This window comes from Amblyomma americanum, chromosome 4 (genome assembly GCF_052857255.1).
Source record: "Amblyomma americanum isolate KBUSLIRL-KWMA chromosome 4, ASM5285725v1, whole genome shotgun sequence".
NCBI classification, from domain to species: Eukaryota; Metazoa; Arthropoda; class Arachnida; order Ixodida; family Ixodidae; genus Amblyomma; species Amblyomma americanum.
In genome coordinates this window covers 54,114,765-54,142,362 of record NC_135500.1, presented here as the reverse complement: position 1 = coordinate 54,142,362, position 27,598 = coordinate 54,114,765, and the positions used below count along the sequence as shown (strand labels likewise).

Below are 27,598 nucleotides of genomic sequence, written 5' to 3'. Positions count from 1 at the left end.
GTTCTCGGTTCCTCACTCGCGTTTCGGACGCACGTACTGCACGGGTACTTCACGGCGGGGCGCGTGCGAGCGAACTCAGCGCGAGCCTCCGCTCTTTCATTTTCCTTTGGAGCTCATGAAAACGCTTGCGAGTTTGTTTTTACGCAAGCGGTTGCTAGAGGTTTTGGCCGGGGGAGACTGCTGTGCGTGACTTTTCAATTTGCCTCAGCGCCGAATGCCATTAGGATTACAAAGTGATGAAGTCGAAAGCTCGTCTGCTGGAGCTACCTTTAATGCGATGTTTGGTGGTTGTCAGGGTGTTTCTGCTGGGCAAGACAAGCGGGAGTACTGGCGACGAGGTGGACCAACATGAAGTTACTGGACTGAAATTGTTGTTTATTCGTTGGATGTTTAATGAGCACTAGTTTAATTCTCTTTTTAAATCCCAGAATTTACAAATATTTCTGGAAAGCGGTGATAGCAACAGCTGTCGCGTTTTGGTCTTGTTCGTTGTCAGGAAAAAGAGGTACAATAGAGTATGCGAGAGATGGAAGACAAAAGTGCGCACAAGCAAACCGCATTAATTTCACAAAACATAGTTCCTTAGTGTTTACGGTTAGAATTAGGCGATTGTGCTGGATACCCAGGACTTCATTTGTAAAATTTTACGAGATAGACGCATGAGAAATGGACAAGTGTGTGCGTAAAAAAACCTGTTCAGAAAAACAAATGTTTACTACTCAAGATCTGTTGGAAAAGTTAACGTCAGCGTAATTTGCTGCCTTGGAGAGAAGAATGTCGAAACAAGGACAGATTAAAAATTTTTTTCTGATCAGAAATGCGTCTTCTGTAAAGTCCCTCTCTATTAGCGGTGCATATATTCTCTGAAATATATATATATATATATATATATATATATATATATATATATATATATCAGTGCTGTAGTCATCTGAAAAAGTTTTTTCTATGCTCTAGAAATAATATAGCGGCTGTTTCAGTAGCGGATTCTCGTCTGACCTGAACTTAACGTAGTCTATTTTTTCATTAAAGAAAGTAGCCCCACTTCCAATAAATGAATTCTCTAATTGAAAGACCGCTTAGAGTGATGATGTTGGCTTCGCGGTAAGCTCCGAGTTCCTTCAGTGGGTGAAACAGACACAATGCACTGGCGGTTTAATTTTAGCTAAATTGGCAAAGCAGCGTATTATCTTTAAACTCTCACTGGTATTTCTCTTTCTGCAGTGTTCTTCAAAAAGCATTTTCAATCACAGTAGAAAAGATCACTTGAAGTAGGTGAAGTAGTGTCTCCTGCTACCGCAGGTAGCGAAAATACTTTATCCATAACAAAATATCAAAGTAACTTGCACAAAATTGACATGATAATAGCGACAGCGCTGATCTACTAGAGCAGACGTCTGGTGAAAGTATTGCAAAGATCGGTAAATTTCGCAGACAGAAATTTTTCATTCCTTTCAATAACACTTGCAGTACTGAAATACTAGTCTCTATTGAAGTGTTGATGTACAACTCTTTCCGCGGCGCTGTTACCTCTCCTTTTTTTCGATAGCATCTCACGAAAGCCCAATCGACTTTTCTTCGCTTCTTGATCATACTGTTTAGGACATCTACAACGAAGAGACATATTATGCTGACTGCATCTTTATAATCCCAGTTCCCCTGAATATACTCAGGTGACTGTCATTTAAGAATTGATTTCCCATCGAAAACTCTCTCAAGTTCTACGCTGGCTTCATCCCTGTGTTGGCAACAGCGCCAACGCAGAGTACGAGTAGCAAATGTTACGGCAGCCACAGCGGTGGCTGAGTGGTTATGGCGCTCGGCTGCTGGGCCGAAAGACGCAGGCTCGATCCTGGCCGCGGCAGTCTAATTTCGATGGAGGCGAAATTCTAGAAGCCCGTGTGCTGTGCGATGTCATGTACGTTAAAGAACTCCAGGTGGTCGAAATTTCTGGACTCCTTTACTACGGCGTCTCTCACAGCCGTAGTTGCTTTGGGGCGTTGAGCCCCATAGCCCAAACTAAACCAAACAAAATGTTACTGCACGTCAAACTGCTTACCGTCACTAAAATCTATTGAATTGTGGGTGCCGGTTAAGTAGCGAGGCGGCGAAGCGCTGCAAAAGTATAGCAGTAGCGATTAATGAACAGGAGTATAAAAGATGACTCTCAAAGGTGCTAGGAACTCAGGCGCTTGAATTTGCTCTGTTTTTAAAGTGCTTTGGGGTGATAGCTTCTCTCTTGCGACCCGGTAAAGCGATAACGCCGGTGTTGTGCGGCAGTTTACAACACATACACAACATCCCAAGCCTGAATATCTTTACTGTGCGCACAGGCAGGGTCTGGCACGTGTAGGCACTTCTGAGCAGGGATGTTTTCACCTTGTTGATACTGTGAAAAATATAGTAGCAAAAAAAGATATTGGAGTGAATACAATACTTTCATTAGTAGAGATAAACCGCGTTTGCATGAATGCGACAGCAGCGCATCGTATTCATGTAAACAGTGATAATGCGCTAGCAAAGCGCGCCGCATCAATGCGGCAGACGGCGGTACATCGAGAATGGCAAATCGACTTCAGCTGTGAATTGAAACAGGTTTGTAAGTGTCCCTCCTCCTCCCTGTCGTGGCTATACAACTCCCCGCCCCCTATCCTATTCGGACAACAAAGCGGCTTCGCTCAAGATGGGGATGACTGGACCCCTCTGCCATGAGCATTGGTCGGAGGGTCAGTGTCTCGCCAGACTTGATGCGGCACGTTTAAACAGTAGCGCTCTACGGAATGCGATGCGCTACTGCCGCATTCACGTAAACGTGGCTATAGGCATGCAGTTCCAGGTCGAAGGGTACTAAAAAGATACCGTAAAGAAAAAAAATTAAAGCGAAAGAAAACATCACACTCAATCGTTTAGCGGCATTTAAACTGAAACCGACGCAGACAATGCTACATGGTCTTCCGATGCCAGTGAGATATGATATCGCAGAATGAAATACATCGGTCTTGGGCACTCGAAATTTTGTTTTATTCTATGAGCGTCCGAACTACGATGTTTTTAATGAAAAATGCAGCACTCAACAACAACGCTTTGTGAACGCTATGCTTAGTTTAAATCCTAAAAGTTGTAATTACTTCCTCCGCAGGAAATTACGTAAGCTCTGCACCATGTTTAATAAATGATAACGGCTTGCCTGGGAATGTCTCACTGAATGGGGTTTCGCCGAGGAACAGGAACGCAGGGCTTCCTATTTTCGCTTGAACGGTGCAGCTTAAGTGTCTGACGGTGCAATTTGCAATGAACGCTGTGGGGATAAATACGCGGAAGTGGCACGGTGCAGCGCATCCGCCTCATTAAAACAATCCGAGAATCTATTACTGCGATTTCTTGATACAGAATGGCTAAACGCTACGCCCCTATAATGCCGTCAAGTTGCCGCTACGATGAACTAGGTGTTTCAGCATCCGCCTCATATGTCGGAGGAGGTGGGCTTGATCTGCGTTGTCTCTGGGCACCGCCAAGTTCACAGCGGGAAGAAGGTTCCCGCTGTCCTGTTTCCCGCTTTGTGCGGTTATAAATGCATGGGGAAAAGTGTCCCTAAGCTATCCTTGTGTAGACAAAACAAATTCGTCAAGGCAATCTCAGGCCAGACCGTTCTTGAGTCGTTCAAAATAAAAGAATCTCTACCTTCATCGCTAATTATTCTCAGTACTAGCTCTAGTTTAAGTCTAAAAACTTTAACAACTTCATCAAAGAAAAAAAAAACCTTCATGACGGTATGATACGGGGCAGACCGAAACAGTGAAGGTGACGTCTCACTGCGTGCCCCACTAGAGCAATCGCATTGCGACACTTGGGTCACACAGCCTGTGTCAAAAAACTGTAAATTTCAAGACTGTAACATCTGAACCAAGCTCCCTTAATTCTCCCCAAGAACAGTAAAGATCAATTGTGCCCACAGGTCTACAGGTAATCGTTACAATCCAGCGGGTGGGCAGGAATGTTTTTTTCCTACGACATATTAAAAGGTGTATCTTGATTATCACGTTTTAGATGCTAATATAATTCACTATTACTAGTTCATGTCATCATGTGTTTGGTGCATTATGGCGCGAGTTTCTCCTACTTTGTTCACCCAAAGATACGATCCCACGAAATAAAGGACTAAGTTAGCCTTCCTTAAGAACATACCCAGCAATTCTGGATAAAAGCATTTTTTAGCGGGAAACCATTTATGAACGCAATTTTTTCGTATAATATAAGATTTTACAGTAACAAGTGACATATCCACAGGTCACCCGACGGCAGTCTTTTTTTTTCATGCACGTTTTTGCAATCGTCAAAAGCGTTCCCTATTGGTTTTCTAAGGCAGTCTTAACTATTCGTCGCGTTCGATGGAAACACTTTAAAAGAACGATTTGGTATATATTAGAGTAATGGGACATTTTTTTCAATATTTCCACAACAGTGTGTTACAATTTTCTAATTTTCAAATATTTTGCTCGAGAAAGCTGGACATGGCCCGGAATATCAAAACTGCGTCCGGTTGCGACATTGCAGCTCTGCAGCCAGCGTCATGACACTTCTGCTGAGGAAGCGGTAATAATTTTACCTTCGCTTTGATTGCCGTGCAATATGCGTTATTATCCAGCTCGCCCTAGACACGATGTTTAGTGAGATTTAATTGTTTGGTGTTTCATTTTGCAGGCATGTCTTCCTCTGGGCGGCTGCGACTCGATGTCCTGGAGGGCGAACAGACGTCTCTGCCCTGCCGCGTCGACGTTGCCTCACGACGAGCTGTCTCAGCTGTTTGGTATCAGTTTGCAGCCACGGATGAGAATAACCGCAGCGATTACTCGTCTGTCAACTCAAATATTCACCGGCAAGCGAAGCAAGTCTACTCACTCGAGGCACCAGCTATGCCCGCCACCCCGGTGCTAGCCGGAAGTGCAGGACTAGTAGACGGCACCCACTGGAAGCAGCCGCAGTGGTCAGGCCGGGCGTTCTTTTCGCTGCTCAGCGACCCACCAGCGCTGCTTCTGAACCGGCTGGATCGCAGTGACACCGGAAGTTACGTCTGCAACGTCACCTACCGCGATGACGACAACAATGCAACTTCTGGAGTAACCCTCACCAAAGTTTGCGTGGAGCTTTTCGTCACAGGTGAGTGGCCTTTGCTCAATCATAGGAACCAACGCAGCCAGCTATAAGTAGATCTACTAAACGTGGTTTAATGATTTTAAGGAAATACTTTACGTTCTAGTTGACTTCTCCTTGTTTTAAAAGCGCCGGCCTAACCAGTCAATACAAAACTTAATACGATGACATCCGTCGTCCTGCTTAGCCGGAAGAAGGGTTGCGCTCTTCTAGAGGTCGTGTACCAAAAAATATACAGGTGACCACCAATTAAAAATAATCCTGGGTACAGATATCTGCCTTGAATATCATGGTACTGGCGCTATATAGCTTAAGCTTTGTCTTTATAAGCTTTTAGGCTCTGTGGCTTAGAAGATATGGTGTTCACCTGCGGAGCCTAAGTGCGCGGGATTGAATCCTGAGCGTGGTGACTCTTCATTTTGATATACGTGAAGTAGAACTAGTAGTGCTTTATTAAAATAATAATAAAAAGGAAGGAAAAGGTCTTTGATAGCCCCGGCATTTGGAATTGATACTGAATCACCTGAGCTCGGGCAGCGGAATTGAAGGATAGCAGGCAGGATGGAGAAATGAAATGAAAGAGGTGAGGGGACAGGAAAAGATAAGGGGAAGAGGTAATGTACTCAAAAATATTTACTCAATAAGAAAAATGTACAGGTTGCGCGGGTTATTAGTTTATGATGAAGCAGGAGATGAACTGCAAAAATGCCCGTTTGCTGTGCGCTGTCAGTGATGACGTACCGCAGGCGGTCTAAATTAATGCAAATGCCTACACTACGGCGTCTCTCATATCAGATATATTGTTATGCAGCTTTCGGATGTTTTTAATCCCTAGATACGTACCATACCGAGTTATCATCAGAAATCTAAACACGAATGTCGTGTAAGGCAGCAAGTTACGTGGTTGCCATAGGGCTGGTAGCGTCATGTGACAATGGTAAACTCGCAACTTCTGGGCTACGATTCCGTTGCTCAAAAGAGGTCCCTGCCATTCTAAGCAGCTCGAAGAACTCACAACCGTCTGGATCGGGTCAATCTACCCACCCGCGCATGATCTATAAATCAAATGACAGAGTTGCCTTCTGGTAGTTCAACAATAACAGATACAACGGCGCCCTTAATTCCTCTTTCCCGTCTAGTAGTTTTGTGGAAAAAAAAAGTTGATTTCATTACATAAGAACAACAGAATCGATTAGCAGATAGCCTTGAAACCTCCCCTTGACTTCACTGTGAATTTCTTGTTTGGTGCGGAAGAAACATACAAGGCTCTTTACCTCTACAAAAAGCGCGTACTTTTTCTTAAGAAAATGTGTGTACACTGGCACACCGGCTCAGAAGAATACAAAAGCTCTTGTTCAACAGGAGGTTTCACAAATAGACGACATTTTCCTGGCAAAAGTCTCCCTTCTTTTCTGAGACCTTCTTTTCGATGTCAGTTTTTGAAAGCTCGCATAGTTAAAAGAAAAAAAAACAAACATGTTCCGAACAAGAAGATTGTCGTCTCCTCTCATCGGAGCAATAAAGGTGGACTTAGCGTGTTGGGAACCTGTCAGCGAGATTAGTTCTTTCCGGCTAAGTCTATCATCGCTTTTCTTTATTCATGGCGCCTTTCTTTTTCTTGGACTTTCTTCTGAGCGCGACTTGTACAGGTTGCTACGCTGTGCACGATTTTTAATATAACTATGCTGCACTAGCCGACGCTGGACTCAAGCCGAAGTGTTAATGAGCAAAAATTCTCACAGTTGCTCGCGAATAAAGTGCTTCCTCGCTGAATGAGTTCCTGGGATTGGCTTGAATTTCGAACAGCGCTAAAATTAGTTATTCTCTGACTTACAATCATTCTGTCACCCGCTGCTTCACTTTAGCACGCGCCTATTTTTACAACAGAAATAAATGGACGGCAAGAAAACAAGCCTGTTATGTCAATTTTATATCCATAAATACAATAATTTTTTTAATCAGCACAGCGTTTTGATTAGAGCATTTCTACAGATTCAATAAATTTAAAATAAGCAAGTATTTCACTTTTTTCACTTTGTTTTTAGTCTGTTCGTATTGTGACAGAGTTGCATTGCTGTTTAGCTTGATGATATATTGGCCAATAGAAATTTTCTCGGTGTTATATTCCCTTCAAATTTATTCTCTTTGGGAAGTGGTAAAATTTTCTTAGTGGCTTTAGGTCCGGCTTCGACACGCAGAGAGATTGTATAACTCACATCTCATGTTAAGTGCCAAGTTCGCTGCGCGGAACTTCAGTTGCCAAGGCCGCTTAGGGCCAATCCACAGGGTCGACACATTTGCGAAAATGAACCTTCACCCGGAATTATTTCAGGAACGCTTTTCCGTCGCAGGTGTGGTGAGCTTAGCGTTCCAAAAAAGACAGCGCGCCTAGGTGGCGTCACATGAAGGTCTCACGGGCAGAGACTTTCCTGGGATTAAAGGAGCACGATGAGTCCGTGCCGTTTCTGTCGCGAGCCCTGTCTCATACAATCCACTTAACCTTGTTTTTCCATTGATGATGTACAGCTGGCCTCGGTTTTGTGAGCTTACCTTGCCGCGAATTACATGTCATTCACTGGCGGTGTACAGTGAAGTTGTCTTATAAATTAACGAATAAGAAACACGCTTTTGTCACTAAATCTGCTTATATTTATTCTTTGATGTTACGCTGTATTGCCTGTCACGTACCTTTACTTTATATGCAGGGAAAAAAAGGTGTGCAGCCTCTTCCACCTAGCTTCCGCTCCCTACCCTGAAAAGTAATTTAGAATATGGAGGCGAAACGCAAAGGCGCCCATGTGCGGTGCGATGTCACTGCACGCTAAGGATCCTCAGGTGGTCGAAATTATTCCGGAGTCCTGCACTACGGCATCTCTTTCTTCCCGTCCTCTTTCATTCCCTCCTTTATCCCGTACCTTACGGCGTGGTTCAGGTGTCCACCGATATGTGAGGTAGGTACTGCGCCATTTCTTTTCCCCCAAAACAAAAAAGACTTCTGCCTGCCAAACCCTTTATTTGCTCAAGTTAAAACAAATAACTGATACATCGAAAAAAAACGTAACAGACGATCTGAATATCCGTCTCCATATCCACCTAGCGTCACAGCTCGGGTAAAATCCCCGCAGCAATTATATATCTTTGACGCCGGGTCGCATTAGCGACCTTATTCTTGAAGTGAACTTATGCGCGACGCATCCCGACTTCTTTCAGCACCGCAGCTTAAAAGCCGGTCTAATTGACATTTTGACAAGGCCCCAGTACAGGCATGGTAGCTGGCTTTGGGGACAGCCGACGTCTACCTAAATTTCAAAGCGTAACGAAAAAAGCTGTTCGCGAAATTTCGCGGTCATCGTGACTCGAGCCGAGTTTAGATCTTTCTGGTAACTGCTTGAGGGATCAGCGGCAGCACTTAGCTTGTTTCACTGCAAGAGAATTGTGCCCCCTCTATCTTGATATACCCTGCTGTATGATGGAATTATCGTTTTACTTTGTTTATTCTTTAGATGTACATTTAGGTGGTACTCTTTTCTTGTACTGAACAATACAGTGTTCGCAAAGCTGTTTTACACTTTACTTTCGTCCTCTTTCTATTGTTTTTTTAGATTTAAACACTTCTTACCTGTTCATAATTTTTCTATATATGTCCTGGTTATAATTTTGACATCAATGACCTTTGATTTCAGCAACATCGATCTTTGAAAACAGGAACACTGGAGTTGTAGGTTTTAATTTTTCGCGGTTTCCACTGGCAGCTGTGGTTTAAGAACAGTTTACTCATACAAAAACTACCGTCTTCAGAAAAGGTGTATGCAAGAGTTACAATTGCTAACTGAAATTTTGGCCGCATCTGGCTGAAATGAAAGAAGTTGAACCGGTGAATACGGCATATTTGAATATTTCGGCGAATCATAAATGTTCAAAGCTATTCTGGTTATTTTTAAGTAAAGTAAGCGATCCTGGCTTGATCTCAAATTTGTGAGCTCAGCCATCATAACCACCCAGCTCAAGCCCACAATGAGACAGTGATCTTCCTGACTGCAGTTATCGCACTAACTCGTACCTGCTCCAGACGCATCAATCCTGTAGAGCTATTTTTTCATTCGGACCGGTCAATCCGCGATTCGCTGCCTTGCGTGGTTTTTGTTGCTTTGGAATCCTCTTTTTTAACTTAAACAGCGGATCCGATCTCTTGTGCGGATATTACGTTCCACCCATGGTCGTTCTTGCCATTTGATTTCTGTGAGCACAGTAGTAACTCTAGCTTCGCCTCTGCTCTATGCTTATTTTAAGACAAAAAGCTTTTATAAGTAACTCACCCGCGATGGACATCACGCCATCCGTCACAGCACAGCTACAACGCAGTACTAGCATTGATCACGGCTCGTGGCTGCTTCTATTTTGTGGCTTAGGGATGAGATGGCGGAGGTTTGGGATGTTAATGGATCATAACCGGTTAAGCGTCGGTTCGGGGGGGGGGGGGGGGGGGCGCTGCAGCAACACCACGTGACAAGGTCTCGCATTTTTTAGGCGTCCGTGGCCACTTCGTTGTTTTGCTGCTCAGAGCGTTGGTCGCGTGCGGCATGCAGCTCTTTTTGCCAAGGCAGTGCGCATCGACTGGACCAGCCGCAGTAAGCAGCCGAGATGCGGTGTGCTTATGAGCGAGGGAAGACACATCGACAGCGGCAAAACCCATGCTTACGTGAGGTGGAACTCAAAGCCTCTAAGCTACGCGGTTCAAACCGAACATAATCGCCAGACGAATAAACAATACGTTGGAGAGTATCCCAGGAGGGAATCATCTGGCTTTGCCGTCCTTTTGACCATGCTAGGACTAACTACGGAGCCGCAGCCTGGAGAACCTTTGCTAACGATTGAAGGCAAAGCTTTTCTCTTTGGTAGTGGTCAGCAGCACCTTAACGACATAATTGTTTTCTATCCCTTGATTATTTTTGGCACACCTTCCACAGTCTCATATTAACCGTTTGCTTTGATCTCCAAATGTGGGCTGCACAAGTTAATATGCACGAGACAAGTTGGCTCAGTATTTGCACTTCGAGCTCCTCTAACTGAGGTTTATTGCGTGAGTTTAAACAAAAAATATAGCGGAGCTGAATCCTGCACTCTCTGAGTGTCTTCCCTGAAATCAACGACTGGCGCTTGAAACCTTTGATAAAATCAGGCTCATTATTATCACGCCTGCAGTAAACTAAGATTGGTCCGTACGAAACTTCTACAAAATAAAACGCTTTGCGTTCGAATTTGTTGCAGGGGAATTAATTTTAAACTGTGTGTTTGGCAGCGCATGACTCAAAGGGAGAGGCACTGTCAAGGGCCCTGTAAGCAGACAGCAAAAGCCTTAAGCTGCATGACGGTAGCGTTAAACGTACGTTAATGCGCATCGAAGGCAGGCGGCTGAGCATGTCAACTTGTTTATGTCGGCGCACAGAGTGAAATGATAACATACCGAAACACTCTCGAAATATGTAAGAGGACCAAGTTATTAAGAAACAGGCTCCGTAGTATAGTAAACATTGTTGTTTCGTCCGCCGTCTTATGGCGTGACTCAAAGGAAATGAAGAAAAAAATAGCAACCACGATTATTTTCGCTGGTTGAAAGGCAAGAGCCTATAATTTCCTTCATAAAATTACAGCCTTTCAAGCAGACTAAAGTTCAGAATTCTCTCGATTTTTCTTAAGTTCGTGCGCACCTGTACCTGGAACTACGTGTTGCGCCGTGTAGTTTGAATCATCCTATTTATGTTACGGTCTCAAGAACTCAAGCAATGCTCAGGAGCATAATAATTTAGCGCCAGTTGACGCTAGATAGAAAAAAAACGTTAAGTAAAGAAAGTACTCCTTATAAACCTTTAACGGTCTGGTAACCACTGGGAAATGCTAATGCTGTGAATTCTCCGCCTGTGCGTCTCCGTCGAAATAATGAGTGATATCCTAAAGTTTGGACAGGCGCGGCGGCACGGCACATAACTGCATGCACCATTTTGCCCTTCTTCCACGCAGCTTCCACACTTCGGCAGTTTTTTCTTCTTTATCTTCTTCATGTTCATCTTCTTCATCTTCTTCATCTTCTTCACCTTCACCTTCTTCTTCTTCTTCTTCTCCTCAAGTAATATGGCACATACCCACGTGGGGGGGATTGGCCAAGGTATAGGGTAGAATGCCAATGAAGCATTTGCGCGGGGAAGGAAACGTCAGAAGACTGAATCAAGATAAAAAAAATTGGGAAAAATAAAATGAATTCAAGAGGTATGAGTCATCCGGAATAGAATCAATCTAGCCTTTTTTGGACATGCCAAAGAATTTTGTGTATAGCTAACAAGATAATCGATTAGTTGCACTTATGTAATCGTGAAGGTAGCCGCATACACTGCTTAACGGGAATCCCTTGGCACTCGCACCGAACGATAGAAGAACTGTAAGAGACAGAGGCAGTCCTAGTCTCGAAAGAGGAACCTCCAGATATTGCTTTCTCTGAACCGCGAACCGCCGGCAAGAGAGGAGAAAATGATCGATTGATTCAACTTGCCCACATGATACACAAAGGTTTGTCGCAGCGAACCCGCACCTGCATAAGTACAAGTTTAAGTCAGGGATTCTACATCGCAGGAGCGTCATGGACACTTCACAAAGCCTTGACTTACACCACCGGATATTCCATGTGTACTTTAGGTGTTGAAAGTCCACGGTACTCAGCAACGGATCACTCAAAGTGGCTGAAATATGTTGGAACCGCTGGAAACGTGAAGCTGCTAACAGAATGAGGTAAGGGACGGGATATATTACAGGTGCGCTGAGAGCTGACCTTGCCAATAAATCAGCCACCTCGTTAAAATAGACGCCTGAATGCCCAGGTACCCAGACCAAACGGATCTCGCGCACTGTGCTCGGAACAAAAAAACCTAAGTGAACGAGCCAAGAAAGATTTTTCCGAATTTTGGAGAGAGACAATAACTGAAAGGCAGTCTGTGAGAATAAGAACCCGTGCGACATGTCTGGGAATTTTGAGAAGAGCCAAACCAATGGCCAAAAACTCTGCGAAGAATATAGGAGTATAATCAGGGATACGAACGGAGTAGCTCCAATCTAGATCCTGCGAATATATGCCAATCGCCGCCTTCTCACAGCTGCCGGAGGCATCAGTGGAGAGAACAGTATGATGTGGAAAATTCTGTAGGTGTTCAGAAAGAAGAGCATTTAGGGTATGTGCGGGCATATGCTTCTCATGGGACGGGAAAATAAAGTCGTAATAGAAGACGGGATCAGCCTGCGTGTCAGCAACTCGTTGCAAGGAGATCAGATCAACCTGAAGCGGAGCTAACAGATTCTGCGTGAACCTAACTTGCGGAAACTGATAACGTGGCCAGTGATTAGTCAAAAAAAGGTGTGGTTGGGACACAAAAATTGGAATACTAACACCTTGTTCTCATTCTTCTTCTTCATCTTCACCTTCACCATCTTCTTCTTCATCTTCACCTTCATTTTCTTCTTCATCTTCTTCACCTTAGTAATCGTGGCATGCTTGTTCTTCCATACATACAAGAGGGAAGGGCTTCTGCAGGGGCATAGCTAGAGTGATGGTTATCATCAGCGGAAATTTTGTTTCACTACGGCGCCATTGTTCGTGTTCATTTTCCGTTTCCTTCCTCTTCATACTGCTGCAACCACTGCTGTTACGTGCTTGACCCCTGCGCAAGAAAAACTCTGCGGGTGATCTTTTTTTATTACATGTTCAGTGCTAAAACCAAAGCAAAAAATACTGTTCTCATATAAACTACTGAGCAGCAAGCAACAGGAATTTCAGCTGGGGCAGAGCATTGTACTGTCGGCAGTGTATCAAGAGGATTCGACTGGTGTGTCGTCCCGAATGCTGCCTCCAGTCCGGCATTTGTGGCCTTGTTCGCCGCTTGTTGTCACGTCGTATTTGTACGCCTCACAACTTTATCTATGGGCCCGAAGCCTTCCCAGCTTATTTGTATCCAATGTGCGCCGCTCACTGTTAGGCACTACTGGATTTTCTCACTCTGTTTTGTTGCCCCCGTTTCATACTGGTTTCAGGCTGAGGCTGGCGTTCTCAAACGTGAGAAGAGTAGGGCTTGACCCGTGTAATTTTTTATCTGTGTATTGTAAGAATCAGCCTTAAATGTAGGAGTGTAAAAAATAACTGCAGCAAATGGCGGCGCTATCAGCGTGTAAGAAGGTAATGGCATGAATTAACACCAGATATTTAATAAGCAATGATATTCCGTGAAGCTCTCTAGCATCAATATATTTCTTGGGAAGAAAAAAACTAAGTTTCATACTTTAGAGTTTCGTTAAGAAATTGGGCCACAAGCTAATTGTGATAACAGATAAGAAAAACGCTGGCTTTCCCCAACCTCTCGTAATAGCCTACATTACCATTTCTAAATTTTGCCTCTCAGGTCCACGATATTGACCAATATAGCAATAAAAATAAACAATTTGACAAAAGAAAGCAAAAAATAAAGATTTTGTGTCAAGTGACCATACAGTTAGACACCAAGCGAAGATAATATCAAAGATTAGCTCGTCTTTTAGCGGTCTTCTGGCTCTGCAGTTCCTGCCTGAGCACGGAAGGGACGCCGTACAGTCGAGAGCAAAAGCTTTTAGCTCGAACGCAAAAGGCGTTGCGCCACCCGTGCGGCTGACAGCAATTTACCGGCGACCTACGTCCACTGAATTTCTTGCCGCACTGTAGAATAGCGTCGCTTTTGAAAACGTTATCTTTTACAAACTTGGGAAGAAAAGAATGAAAGCAGAAATTACACACTGTGCTGCGCAGCCGCGCCGACGAGCGAAACGGAGGCAAGGTTATATATCTTTCGCGTCTTTTGCCTCTGGAACTCTTTTTCTTCCCAGTGTAAAATCGCCTAAGGATCTACGTGCTTCTTCGTCGAGCGAAGAACACGAACTAAACGCTTCGATCACTTGGCAGCTTCCAAGAAAGCGATCCGTGTTTGATACAACATCAAATATTACAGCGAGTACTTATACTAGTTGAGTTGCGAAGCAATACAGGTGAGTAATATATGACTGGAGTGGCGTCGCGGTGTTGCAGGAGAAGTGCACGTAGTGCATATTAGAACACATCTTCGTATTCTGAAAGGCGTTCGGATTAATACAGAAAAAGTACGCAGACTTCACCAATATCGTCGTACTCTCCATACCAGAGCGTTACTGCAGTAAAACAATTTCTAAATCTTCTGGACCTCAACATACGACGCAAATTCTTTCACTTATCATGGTTCCACTCCCTCTACTACAACCAGTCATATTTTGCACGCAAGCGCATTGCAGCAGCACATCATATATCATCTCGTACCGACCATGCGCATAAAATTCAAACAGTTTTCGCTTGCACAAAGAAATATCAGCATTCCCCGTTAGTCTTGGCCATGAGGGAGTGGAATGCTTTACCTGCTAGCATTGTGGCTATTAACAAATCATCGTCTTTCCGTTCATTGTTACTAACATTTCTTGAATCAGGCTCAGCATTGTCGTCTGTTGGAACTTGACGCCTTGTACCTTTGCTTTACCTTGCACGTATACATGATATTTTTGTTTATTGTACGCTGCACTATGCCCACGATGAATAAGACCGACCCAATTTCATATTTACACTTTCTTCTTTCATTCATTTTTTCTCTGTATTATGTATGAAGTGAACATTTGAATATTCTTGTTATTTGCTGTTCCCCCCAAGCCCCTTTGTAATGCCCAGACGGGCTCTTAGGGTACTTAAAATAAATAAAATTTATATAACTAAGAAGGAAGATCTGCCACAACGTCCGCGAAAAAATATGCGGCTATGGCAGATTTGGCTGTTGAACGTTTCCCTGGAAGATTATTCTCGCTCTATAATGTTTATAATGGCTGGATCGCAAAACCTTTACAATCAAGATATAGAAGATTATTATTGAGTGCCCGACCAAGAAAATTTCATTAAAACTTGTCTTGTCTAAGAGAAGACTTAAACACTTCAAACAGTACCGATATGGAGTTGTGATAAATTGGCTACCGTCTCTCTCTCTCTGCTCTCAGGATATTACAAGCACTGCAACGTAAAATTAATTTGACCGCATTTTCTTGGTATTGCACTTTACAGTGGCTGGGGACAGCGAGAAATAAAAAGCAGTCACACCAGTATCTCGCGGCACTAACCAGTCCACCCTGATGATGGTGTGCAAGATCATAAATATTTTAGGTTACAGAAATTGCGGCATGTATTCGGAGCACACAAGCCAGATAGCATTCGTGTGAATATATCAGTGACTGCAATAACTTAATTGTTCGTAAATGTCAGTGTACACATACCTGATCTGCACAGCCAAGGCAAGCTATTTGTATGTCGTTCTTGTTGCGAGCACTAGTCCCCAGTGTCGCTTCCAATCGCTGCGGCCGCACGAATGTGGTAGTGGACCGCCAAAGTGGCTATGTACTGCACTTCCGGGGCTCATTAAGGAATCTAGTTGATATAAGATTCATCCAGAGCCCTCCATTACCATGTTACGTATGTCCGCCTGCAAGGAAAGACTATCGCGAGTACAAAAAAGCCTGTTAACTAGTTGCTCTTGAGTAATTGCTCCTGGGTAAGTGAGGTTCGGGGTACTGTTACGCTGTTCTAGCTAGTCACTGTGGCATGTCTACCACTGCGTTGAAATTAGCATGCATTTGCCTTAAACGAGACGCGTTCTCTGTTAAGTTGACTCAGATGTTTTCCCAGGAAAGGCAACAGGTGAACAAAAGCGGACGGAATTTAAGTACATGGCAAATATACATCGCCAGGCTTTTCTGAGCACTTAAATTGAAATTCGAAAGCAAGATGTGCAGGGGTACACTTTGTAGCTATTCCTCTCCAGAATTGTTCTTTATCATGCACGGCCACGAGCTCCACCTCATGCGCACTAGATATCGGTGTCACCAGTGTAGAACGTGCCGCTGTCGGGGTAATGGTATTACTCTCGTCCATTCTTGTACAGAAGAGGGTACAAAGGTTCGCGCTCAACAAAGACGTCCGTTCATTTCTCTCCTGCTTCATCCGCGCTGCTTCGTGGACGTTTTTTACACCCTAGCGGCTGTTTTTGGCATCGAGGCTGAGATGAGCAAGTAGCACCTTTTGCTGGCTTAGTACCACGCGCAGGGTTAACCAGTACGAAGAACTCACAACAATCTAGAATGCTGCATAAAAAGTGCAATGTCCGAGTCTTCTCGGAATAGAATAAATTCCGTACCTTTGCTGGCGGTCGTGGGCAGCATGCAAACTCTACTGTGGTGCAGGCTGAGAGCTTGTGGTCATTTCACATAATCATACGCTACCAGCACAGTCATCCTTGATTGATCGTGCGCAATAAACTGCTTTGGTAACAGAAGCTGACACACTACGTCATTTTCCTTCCGGCGCTGATATTTTCTCATGACCGCTTCTCTAATGGAATCCAAACACCCGCCGCGTGATGGAGGCTTATTAAATGGTTCAACCCAGCAACCCCGCATTGATGAATTGTGCGCTGTTCTTTCTATTCGCATATAATAACACGCCCATGATTGATTGGTAACAGACCAAACAATCGCGTGATTGATCTCTAATGTTTATAAAAGCCATAATGCTTCAATAGCAGTAGCCCGCTTTTTTTGCAGATTTCACACCAGGGAGATTTCAGAATCGCGCTGATCTTTGTTTTTAAAAAGCAACAATTTTTGTTATCGTGGCTAGGAGAAAATGTGCGCCGTGGTTCTCTTACTGCATGACCACCACGAAGGAGAAGACGGATGCAGTGCAGGTAGGCATAAATGGTAAAGACTTCGCTAAACTTTACGACACTGTGCACATGGAAGACTTTCACTAGATAAGGACGCTGTCGACGACGTTCTAAGTCATACCACTATCCCACCCCCTCCCCTCCTGCTTTTTCTGTTTTTTTTCCTCAGCGGCTTCAATGAGATGTGGGCGCAGGGCTGCATCCTTCATACTCATGGGTTTGTGGCGTGTTACAGATACCGCAAGATAACATTGGCTTCGAGTTAGAAGAATATTGGAGCCGAATTTACGAGCTTAATCTAAATGCTATTTATGAGCGATAGGACGTTTGGTATTCTTCATCTTTGTTAACCTATCTTCATCTTTTCATAAGCTTGTAACTTTGTGTTGCACTGAAATGTTCCTCGAGTCATACCTTGCTTTTCCTCTCGAGAAAAAGTCCCTAAGCGGCTTGTAGCGATTCGAGTCGCTGTTCTCTCTTTTCGACGATCTCTGAAGCCACTTGTACGTTACTCTCGCCTTCACGTTTCGCCAATGATTTCATAATTCACCTCTTCTTTCTCGGTCTTCTTCGCGCTGCTCGCTATTTATCTGCTTCTCCACCCTGTTTAGTTAGGTTATACTGTCTTCGTCACTGTACTTTGGCTTGCCTTCTTGCTATATCCGCTGACTTGGATGACTCACGTTGGCTCTCTCTTTTTTTGGGTTGCTGTGCAGCTCAGCGTTCACGTCGTTCGGTTCGGTTTATGTCGAACGACCGGATTCTTCCGTGATTTAGAGTTACCTACAGTGTGCATACCTCCGGCTAATTCATCCTTCGCGTCTTCACTCTTGAATCTGCATGTGCACGCAACCGCGCTTCTCGTTCTTCATCTTCACACCCTCTCTCCATTCGGCTACAGCTGACGCAACGCTGCTGTGAACTTAGCTGAGCTCACCCGAGGAACTGCGAGGCTTCATCCGCACGTCCCGTCTTTTTTCTCCTGTGACCCATCTAGTGCTGACGCCCTTAAATGATATTTGGCGTTTAAGTTTGATTTTTCTCAATTGCAGTTCCATTGCCTCCTCCAGTCATCATGGACCAAGAAGGTGTTGTATTAAATCAAACGGCAGGGTCTTGCGCTGAAGGCGACGCCTTGAAACTGAAATGTGCTGCACGTTCAGGTGAGAGGGACATTTATGAGTGCTTTTGTCAATTATGAACACCTCCTCGCTTCACAGTGCGTTATGAAACTATATTCAGAATACAATAGCTCTAATTTACTTCAGATCGATTGTGCAAGCTTGATAAACCTTGTTCATCAAATAATAACCGATATATTCGATGTAGTTAGATATTGAGTTGTCTTATGACTTATTCAAAGGAAAGTCCGCAGCTTGTGCCCGCGAAGAACATGTAATGAGTAAAGCCTGTACAGTAGTCGATATACTTAAGGACAAAGCATTTGGCACCCCGAACACGCCTTAGCATTGTAGGTCTATAACAATAATTGCATTTTGCGTATACTTACCGACATTTTACATACCTGACCTTGGTGTGACTCAGTCGAGTGGGCCGAAAAATGGGGCTAGGTTTATGTTATAAGCAGTACAGGTAATTAGACCAGTATTGGAAAAGGACGGTTTCACACTGGTCCGTTGTAGGATCAGCCTTTGGCAATACATTTTCATTATTGGGCCGATATCCTGTGCTGCTTGGAGTACTTTTGCATGCGTTGAGCTTTAACAGTACCTTCGCTGTTTCAAAAGGAAAAGCATAGAACATAACGAAACAAGAAACATCTTGTAGACATCTTTAAAACCCATCAGTTGATAGAGAAAATTTGACAATCTCTTTGGACAATGCCCTTATTGCTATTAACGCTGATTTCGGTTAGAGCATAATACCTTCCGAATTATATTTCCTAAGCTCCCACACACACACAGAGCGGCTAAGGGAAGGAGTCTACTCTCACATCGCAGTGTTCTTAGCCGGTCGCATGTTTGGGCAGCCGCGCTATGCCACTGTTATCAGACTACATAACGCCACTGATCTCGAGCTACATAAACTATATTTATTCTAGGCAATGCAGTCAGCTATTTAGGAATTGCGACCATTCCAAAATTGTTTTTATCACCAGTTTTCGAGGTCCCCCACTCAGTGTAAGACCTAGTATGTAGCGAAGATTTAGTCGACGGTATCCACAGAAACACAAAGTCACAAATTCAGTTCATTAGGGAAAAGTATTTCATGTTAGCCGCACCTCATATTTGTAAAAGAAAACCTGTGCGACCTGCTCTACGTTTGCCCCTACAGCCCATCACAAGGTGGCATTACAATGGCGGCTCAATGGCAAGACACTGAACCGGCCACCAGCTACCGTCGCGTCGTTTGGTGGCAGCCTCGAAATCTTCCTCGAGATTGGCCCGCTACAGAGGGAGCACTTGTTCGTTAACATCAGCTGCGTCGCTACCAGCGAAGCCTCCCGGCCCGTCGAGAGTTCGGTACTGCTCGACATGTTCCGTAAGTACGTGCAACTGGCGTCCCCATTTCAACATCCTCGACCAATGAAGACTGCACACGACTCTATAGGAATGACGCAGGCGTCGGATGTATTGAACAGTATCGGAATATTATGCTTGAAGATAGCCCGAGTTCAAGTATGTTAAAGTCTGTCATTTCAGTGCGCTTCTCTCTCAGAACCTAGGTAAGCCTAGCGCTGAAATCATTTGCTCATAAATTTGTGCATGCTCATGAAATACCGCAGCTTCGTGTCTCTTCAGCTTGCCAAGCAGTTGCATTGCGTGAGCTTTACTACCCCTGTGCATTCATTTACTGATACCATTTAGCTTGGTCTATCATATACAAAAGATACCCTTGTTGGAGCGCTAGCTTATCTAATGACGCATCATTTTCGCGCGCTTAGGTTATTACCATAAACTAAAAGGCAACAAAAGGCTCGATGGTTCAGATCAAGCGATTCAGCGTCAACATCTTCTCATTCTTTTTGACACGCCCTTCCCAGTAGCGCCCAAGGACGTTGTGGTCTGGAGCTGGCTACCCGTCAGAAACGACGCTCCCGGTTGGGTGATGTTGGCTGCTTCTGCAACGGCCGGTTTCCCGAATGGGGTTGCGGCTCCGACAAGGTCTTCGATGCTAGTACCCGAACAGACAGCGGATGCTTCAGGAACAGCCTCATCGCACGACCTTTCTGCGGCTTCCCGACCATCTAACAAAGATTCTAAAGACGACTGGGATGCGGGTTTTCCCGCTCCCAGCCGCTTCAAATGCCAGGCCATTGGAAGTCGGCCGCAAGCCAACGTCACGTGGTTCTTAAATGGACGGTTATTGGACGAAAGCCTGAGTCATACTCGCACCGAGGGAAACGTTACCACTAGCGTGCTTCTCCTGCTGTCTTTAGAACACTCGGGAAAACTGCTCGAGTGTCGTGCAACCAATGAATACCTGCCTGAAAATAGGGGTGTGATCCGTCGCTACCTCACTGTGAATATCTCAAGTAAGTTTTCAGCCTCTGGTCTCGACGTTTATAAACGTTGGTGTTGACTGTGAGGAACAATGAGGCCCGTGGAGTAATATAAGGTTATGGTGAAAGGAAAGTTGTGGTAACCACCTCACTTTTGGTCGCTGAACTTCGCTATGAGGGATGGATGAAGCGGTGAAAAGAGGGAAGAGGAAAAGAGCTTCATGTGATTGTAGAAATCGCACACCGACTCCCTCACCACGAAACCAAGAAACCTTTTTCCTCACTGCCGCCACGAAAGAAACTGAGTTATAAATCAGGTTAGAAATACCATATTTAGTAGCTCTTCGAAGTAGACTGCACGCAATAAATTCGCTTTTCCTGCAGAAGAGCTTGCTTTGGGGCTAGTTGGTTCATGATTGAAGTTCTGAAATGCGCAAAAGACACACACAGGAAAAAAGGGGGATGACACAAAGAGCGCCTTTGTGGCGCTCTTTGTGTCATCCACCTTTTTTCTGTGTGTGTGTCTTTTGCGCCTTTCAGAACTTCAGTCGCTTTTCCTCCTAGGCTCGTGTGATCGAGAGCGATATTTAATATATTGGTCCTGTTAACGCTTTGCTTTCCACATATTTCTTCATTACGCAGATAAGCCTGAAGTGAATATCAAACTAGGTACCGGTCTGAACGCCAATCACATCACCGAGGGAGCCGATGTGTACATGGAGTGCTCAGTCGTCACGGCTTCGGGAGTCAGCGATGTCACTTGGAGTCAAGACGGCCGCGAGCTCGGTACAGCACCAGCCGAAGACACGGTGGTGACGTCACGCTACCTCGTGATCCGCCGAGTGGATCCGAGGCACAGCGGAAATTACACGTGCACCGTAACCAGAAATGGCGGAGAGAAGGTCGATAGCAAGCTACTCCACATCCGCGTGCGATGTATGTATTGTGAGAAGAGCTGTATGCATAAAGAATGCGTAGTGTCTTTAAATGTTTCTATTTAGGTCTGCTTTGCCTTTGTCCAGCATTGTGACCATTTTGAAATTTATGCGTGTAATCTACTAATGTATTTATTGCCCTCATGTTTATGTTTATTTCCTTGTAGTTTATTATCCTCACGTCATTCTGACGCGCAGTCGAGACCTTCTGTAAGACTGAACTCAAGACGTGAAAACGTTTTGTAAAATGGTTTGCTTTACATTTCGAGAACTTGTCTAGCTGTGAGAAGACAACCTGCCATGCCATTCAACACTCAACGTTTATTACAAAACGCGCAGATTCACCTCGATGTGAAGGGGCAGAGGAGGCCACGATAACTGTGGAGGAAGGCAAGCCCGTCAACATGGCCTGCAACGTCCGAGCCGACCCCAGCGATGGCCTGCGCTACTACTGGCTGCCAGATAACGACTCCGAGACTTCCACGGCGTCGAGCAACAAAGGCCAGCTGTTGCGGGGAAACCAGTTTCGCAGGCCACTTGTAACAGATACTGACCGCTTGGAGATCACCTTCAATGCCTCTTTCTTCAACACCACCCTCGCATGCTGGGCTGAGAACGCTGTGGGAATGCAGACGAAGCGCTGCCGTTTCAAGTTCGCTCACAAGAGTAAGTTTCCTTTCCTTGTGCATCGCCCTTCACCGCATGCTTCACGTCTTATCAAGGAAAGCGTTCAATGGTACAACAGATAATAGTTTCACAAAAAACAAATAAAAAAATAGGACGCAGGTATTATTGGTTACATATTCAAATGCTTTTTTCGCCTTTGTTGGACGGGGTTGTATGAATGAATCTCACAGGAAGCGTTGAAATCACATCAGCAGCCGTTGTGCACGCCAACACATTCTTTTCTCAAACAAACGCCATTGATCCTAGAGTACATGGGTGCCGAAAAACCGTACATTGGTAACTACAAGTGAAATATTATCAGGATTTGCTTGCGAGGAAAGACGGCAGGGAGGCCGTATTTAGCAACGAGTCGTTTCCCGATTCATTCTTTTGCCAGGCACAGATGTGAATTAAGGCGGCCAACTCTAAAGTCTCACTTCCAGCCAATGACGATCGGCGGCTCTTGTGTCAAACGTGCTCCGCCAGTGAAAGGAGCCTAGATATAATGTAGAAAAAATATTTGGAAATTATATATCACAGGCATTTTACCGAGCATATTATTACAAAGTATGTAAAAAAGAAGCAGCATATTGTATTAGCCGCAAACTGCTTTCATTCATCCGGAGCTTCCCCGGACCAGTGCTGGCGTGTTATTAGTGCAGACAGGAGCCCAAGGCAATTGAGTGAAATCGTCAACAACGGGTGCCGCTTACCCTTTTTGGTGCATAGTTGGCCATAGCGATGCGGGTGGCAATGTTGGTCGGTCATAAAATGTCGGTATAGGTGCACTTTATAAGTTTATATTCCAAAGAAGACAACGCCATTTTGAGACAGAGATAAAACCGTTTGCTTAGCTTTTCGCACAGACTCCATGTCGCCATCACCGATAACTCGTAAACGAGCTGTTATTGGCCCCCTTCTATCTCATATTATCCTGCTCTTGCTCACTGATTTCCCCCTTGGTTCCCAACAAACAAATTGCAACTGAGTGCCATGGCGCTCTTTGGGCATAGATGCCCTTGCGCCATAAAAGTCCACAATAATAATAATAATAATAATAATAATAATAATAATAATATTAATAATAATAATAATAATAATAATAATAATAATAATAATAATAATAATAATAATAATCAACATCATCATCATCAAACAAATCCAGCTACATCATATCTATGAGCTTAGAGAAGAAAATTCAAATTTAAGTACTTGGATTATCCTCCTTTATTGGAAGGCGACTGCGAGGCAGGAAATGAAGCTGTATTGAGGGCAATACTCATGAAACTGAATCCCAAAAATAAAAGGCTAGTGCAGCGCTATGCGAAGATTGTAATGGTTTGGTTTACGGGGCTTAACGTCCCAAAGCTACTCAGGCTATGAGAGACACCGTAATGAAAGTTTCCGAAAATTTCAACCACCTGGACTTTTTTAACGTGCACTAACATCGCACAGTACACGGCCCATAAAATTTCGCCTCCAAGTAGCTATTAATTCAAGCTTTTGCTTCAACAAGAGAGCTATGCCACAAGAAAGACGATGTGTTTGCATTCGGTGCAAAGGAAGATTTCAGACGAATATTTCGATTGCACGCTTTAGTGAAGCTGTGACCGTTACGTCATCGATTACTCGCTAGTAGCACAGAAGAAAAGGGTGACGCATGGTGGCTCTCTTGCAGGCGATGGCTTCTCAAGCCTGACATGCAACGTAACTACACGGACACGTCCTTCTCCCTGACCTGCTGGACACCTGTTGTAAACGACACGAAGACGGCCACTTTCCGGGATCAACTGCGGCTACGAGTCGAAGTGTTCGACGCAGGGACAGGCAACCGCTCTGTGCGAAGCTTCTGGAGCCGAGGCATGGGTCCCCTGTTTGTCACTAGGCTTCGCCCTTCAGCCGAATACCTGGTTGTGGTTCGGATGCCTCCAGATGCGAGCTACCGCACATACGTCAGAACACTGAGTTCGGCACAGACCCTCACGGAAAGAGGAGGTGAGCCTTTGGCTAAGCGTTCGTTTTAATTTGTTTTGTTTTGCATAACGCTTGACTAATACTAAAAGCCCAGACGCTGGCTATTGTGACTCAGTTAATGCCACATAGGCTGCAGCAATAAATGCTACAGCTACCTGGCTATTGACAGGTCTCCTACGCGGTCTACCTTCTATCGTAAGGGCACAACAGGGTCTTGAACGATAGCACACATTTCAGCAACAAAAAAAAAACAGGAAATTGCTTAAGAATGTATCTTGCCTACAAAATCGTAGTTCAGCTGCTTCTACATGCTTAAACAATGGCTCTTTAAATTCAGTGAGCCCTCAGCACTCCTGAAACAGGCATTATCGTGAGGTTGGAACACTGCATCAAATAAACTAAAAGATAGGCACCATTACACCACGCTACCCGCTCAGCTTTTATGTAACAACCTCTTATTCGCCAGAAATTACATTGTCTTCGTAGTTTCTTTGGATTTATCTGACACTGCCTCTTCTTGCCTAAAGGCCGCCATTCATGTTGACTGTATGTCTAATAGAAAGGCATTGCATCGATCTGATGTTGCACGAAGGACATAATGCGTTAAATATGCTTGCAAAATGCTTAATAGCGACTTTATTTTATTAACGTTCTCGAACCTCTGTGAGATGTTTCTTTGCACTAGGCATGACCATTCTCTTTTTTCCACGTTCTGTAGATGCAAAGTTCCACAAAATATGAGACGCGAGTTTTGAAGAAACCTTCAGAACCATCTGGGGTTGTATTTCTTATGCGCGTGGCTCCATTTGTTCGCAGATCTCAAGAAAACCACACAGCGCGGACGCTGGACACTGACCATGACTGTGCTCGTCTTGGGTTGCTGCCTCGGGGCCACGCTGGTGACTCTCGTGAGCGTGTACTGCGCATGCGCCCACAGGAGACGGCGCAGAAAACCGCGGCGGCCGCCTGACAATATCGATGGCACTGTTACCGCGTGCAAAGACGAGAAGACGGAGCCAGTGCGAGACCATAAGCTTTGCCTCTCTTCGGTTGGAAAGAGCTGAATGCGGAGAGGATGCGTAGACTCTACCAGGACCGATAAATATGCGGCTGATATAAAAAGGGTTTATCCACCATCCTCCTCTGGACTCTTACCGTTGTCAGGGACCACCAAGTGGCCGAGGCTGCTCTCCGTACTGTCTTCTTCCTCTCTGTCGTGTTTTGTGTTCACTCTCTGAAGAACAGACCAAGCGTAGTGGATTCTCGAAGATGCCGACCATCTCGCCTCCACAGACCACTGCGGCATCGGCATTAAACAATCTTAGTGACGGCATCTTGGCCGATGCTAAAGTCGGCTCAGTCGAGGAAGCAATAAACAAACGACAGTAAGTGTGTGTAGACCTATTGTTAAAACATGTATTTATTGAAGCGAGCAAGGCCCCTCTTCGCCTGGGCGAACTGTAATATGGGGCCAAAGACTGGCGATGTGTGCCAACTCCTATATGTACAATACAAATCCCATCTCTCGAACTATGAAACAAAGTCTCAGAGACAATTCCGTGGCATTTCTGCCGACAGCCTTCGTTTAGCTTGAGCCCTTGGGGCCCAAAGTGGAATGAAAAGCCTCGGTATAGTAAGGTGGTGGTGGCGAAAATGTGGTATTGACACGTTAGGAGGGGGTATTGACGCCTCCCGACACCCTAGTTCGGGAGTCCTTTGATTGATGCGGTTGACCTTGGTCGGCCGAGGAGCGGCACTTGATTCGCTAGCTGCGAGCTTGTCATAACCACTTCCCACCACTCTGATTCACAAATGCCCATTTATTTAGGATTGACCTGACAGGCCCTGAGAATATGATATAGATTGGATATCTCGCCACACAAGCGGTATTCTTGTTAAAAGAAGTCCCTTAGTCTGTGGCATGTAATTTGAATAAATGTGAGAATTTCTGTGTTTGAAGGTGTCGGAAGTATACCTCCTTAGTTTTGTCTTGGGTCCTTAGCGGGAAAAGAATAGTTAAGACGTGCTAGGCACTGAACATGTTTGAGTGGGAGTGTTTATCAGGGGCCATGGAGGGTCCCGGAGGAAAACGCTTAGGCCACTGTGTTTGCCCACTCGATTGCGACCACCCTGCGATGGCCACGTACCCACACCAGGTTTTGGATTCTATGTGCTGGATGTATGTTCCTGAGGATGCGGGCTGCAAGTGTGCTGCAAGTGTGTAATTTCTATAATCTGCCTCCTAGTCTATAAGAATAAGGGTTGAAAAAAATATGAAGGTACGGGAGACACCTTCATTGAACTAGGGTTCTGCATTGCACTGGCAGTCCGGACGAAGTTGTTGACGCAGTGTTCACTCGAAGATGAGTGAAAGAAAGCTGATCATGAGTCCTACGGTGAGTGTCTGATGAATTGGATTTAGTTAAGGGCATTGAAACAAAATTTGCACACATACGCATCCATCATCGCACGTGCAAACCAGCATGGTGTACCTCTGGTGTTTTCTGTGTCGAGCAAGCTTCAAACGCTGTGATCCCGCATGTGCGGTGATGGGAGGCATGGCTGTCAAATCAGGCACAGGTCGCCTTTCCTCCAACGCACCATCGGAGTAGTGCATGCCTTCCCTCTTTCATGTGAAAAGACTTACATCGGGCAGACAGGGCGATGTATTAGTGAGCAACTAGAGGAGCATGCGCTAAATGTAAAGAGTAAAGTAGACAGAGGTGCACATCTTGTGTCGCGCATCAATGATTGCAGCAATTGTACACTGCGATTCCAAGAGACGTTGATTCTTGGCAGAAGCAGGAAATGAACACGCGCGGTTGTCCCTAGCAGCTTATCACATTAAGAAAAAAGCAGAAGACTTCATTATCGATACTTCCCTGTCCCTGTACACGCCGATGTTAATTTCTCTCATATGACTTGCTATTTTTTTATTTTATCGTGGAAGGGTGGCGAAAGGTATACATATGCGTGGTTTCAAGAAGAATAAGGCGGTAGTTAGTGTTGCACCTGTCCTTGTGTTTCTGTGTTCGTGGATTGTCTAGTGTTTGTACTCATCGTTTACCTTAAGAATATCATCCACCAACTAGCCCCGGTGGAAGTTTTATTGTAGTAGGATTTACCCTCGATGATTACTTTGATCATTTGCTCTGAGCAGTGGCTTCACACAGGTGATAGAATATTTCTGGGTGGTGAAGGATGGCAGGAGGTCAGTGGCGCTTCTGGGGGATGGAGATGGTTCAAGGGTGGCTTTGAATAGGTGGGCAGCCACCTTATCTAGGCGGTAGGGTTAGGAGGTGGCTGGTGGGTGATGCTTTTGGAGGGCAGCTGTCATTTCCACAGAGTCCTCGAATTAGATTTCTTGGTCGCTTCTTTTTTGTTCCTCTGCTTCAGGGGCTTTTCAAGAGTGAAGTCAGGATGGCTGTTAGTGGTAACGCATCTTGAGTAGGGTGAGTGGTAGATGGCGCTTCTCGAAAGTAAAGGGAGCGCAGGAGTGGTAGGTAGGCGGATAGAAGGTGGTAATTGGTGGGTGAACAGCCCAGTAGCTTGGAGTGTACGCTGTGCGATGGACTGCTCTTTCTGGAGGACCGAGGAGCGATTCCCCAAGACTA

At 44.9% G+C, this 27,598-nt stretch overlaps 1 protein-coding gene across 1 annotated transcript; it reads left to right on the top strand.

The window, feature by feature from the left end:
• Positions 1-27,001, top strand: LOC144130121 (uncharacterized). The gene is made up of 9 exons (XM_077664134.1): positions 1-353; positions 4,702-5,157; positions 17,999-18,109; positions 19,242-19,448; positions 19,951-20,442; positions 21,052-21,345; positions 21,684-22,010; positions 23,689-24,005; positions 24,801-27,001. Exons 2-8 carry the CDS (start codon positions 4,704-4,706, stop codon positions 23,745-23,747), a joined length of 1,944 nt encoding a protein of 647 aa, XP_077520260.1. The 5' UTR covers positions 1-353; positions 4,702-4,703; the 3' UTR covers positions 23,748-24,005; positions 24,801-27,001.
• The last annotated feature ends 597 nt before the right edge of the window (positions 27,002-27,598 follow it).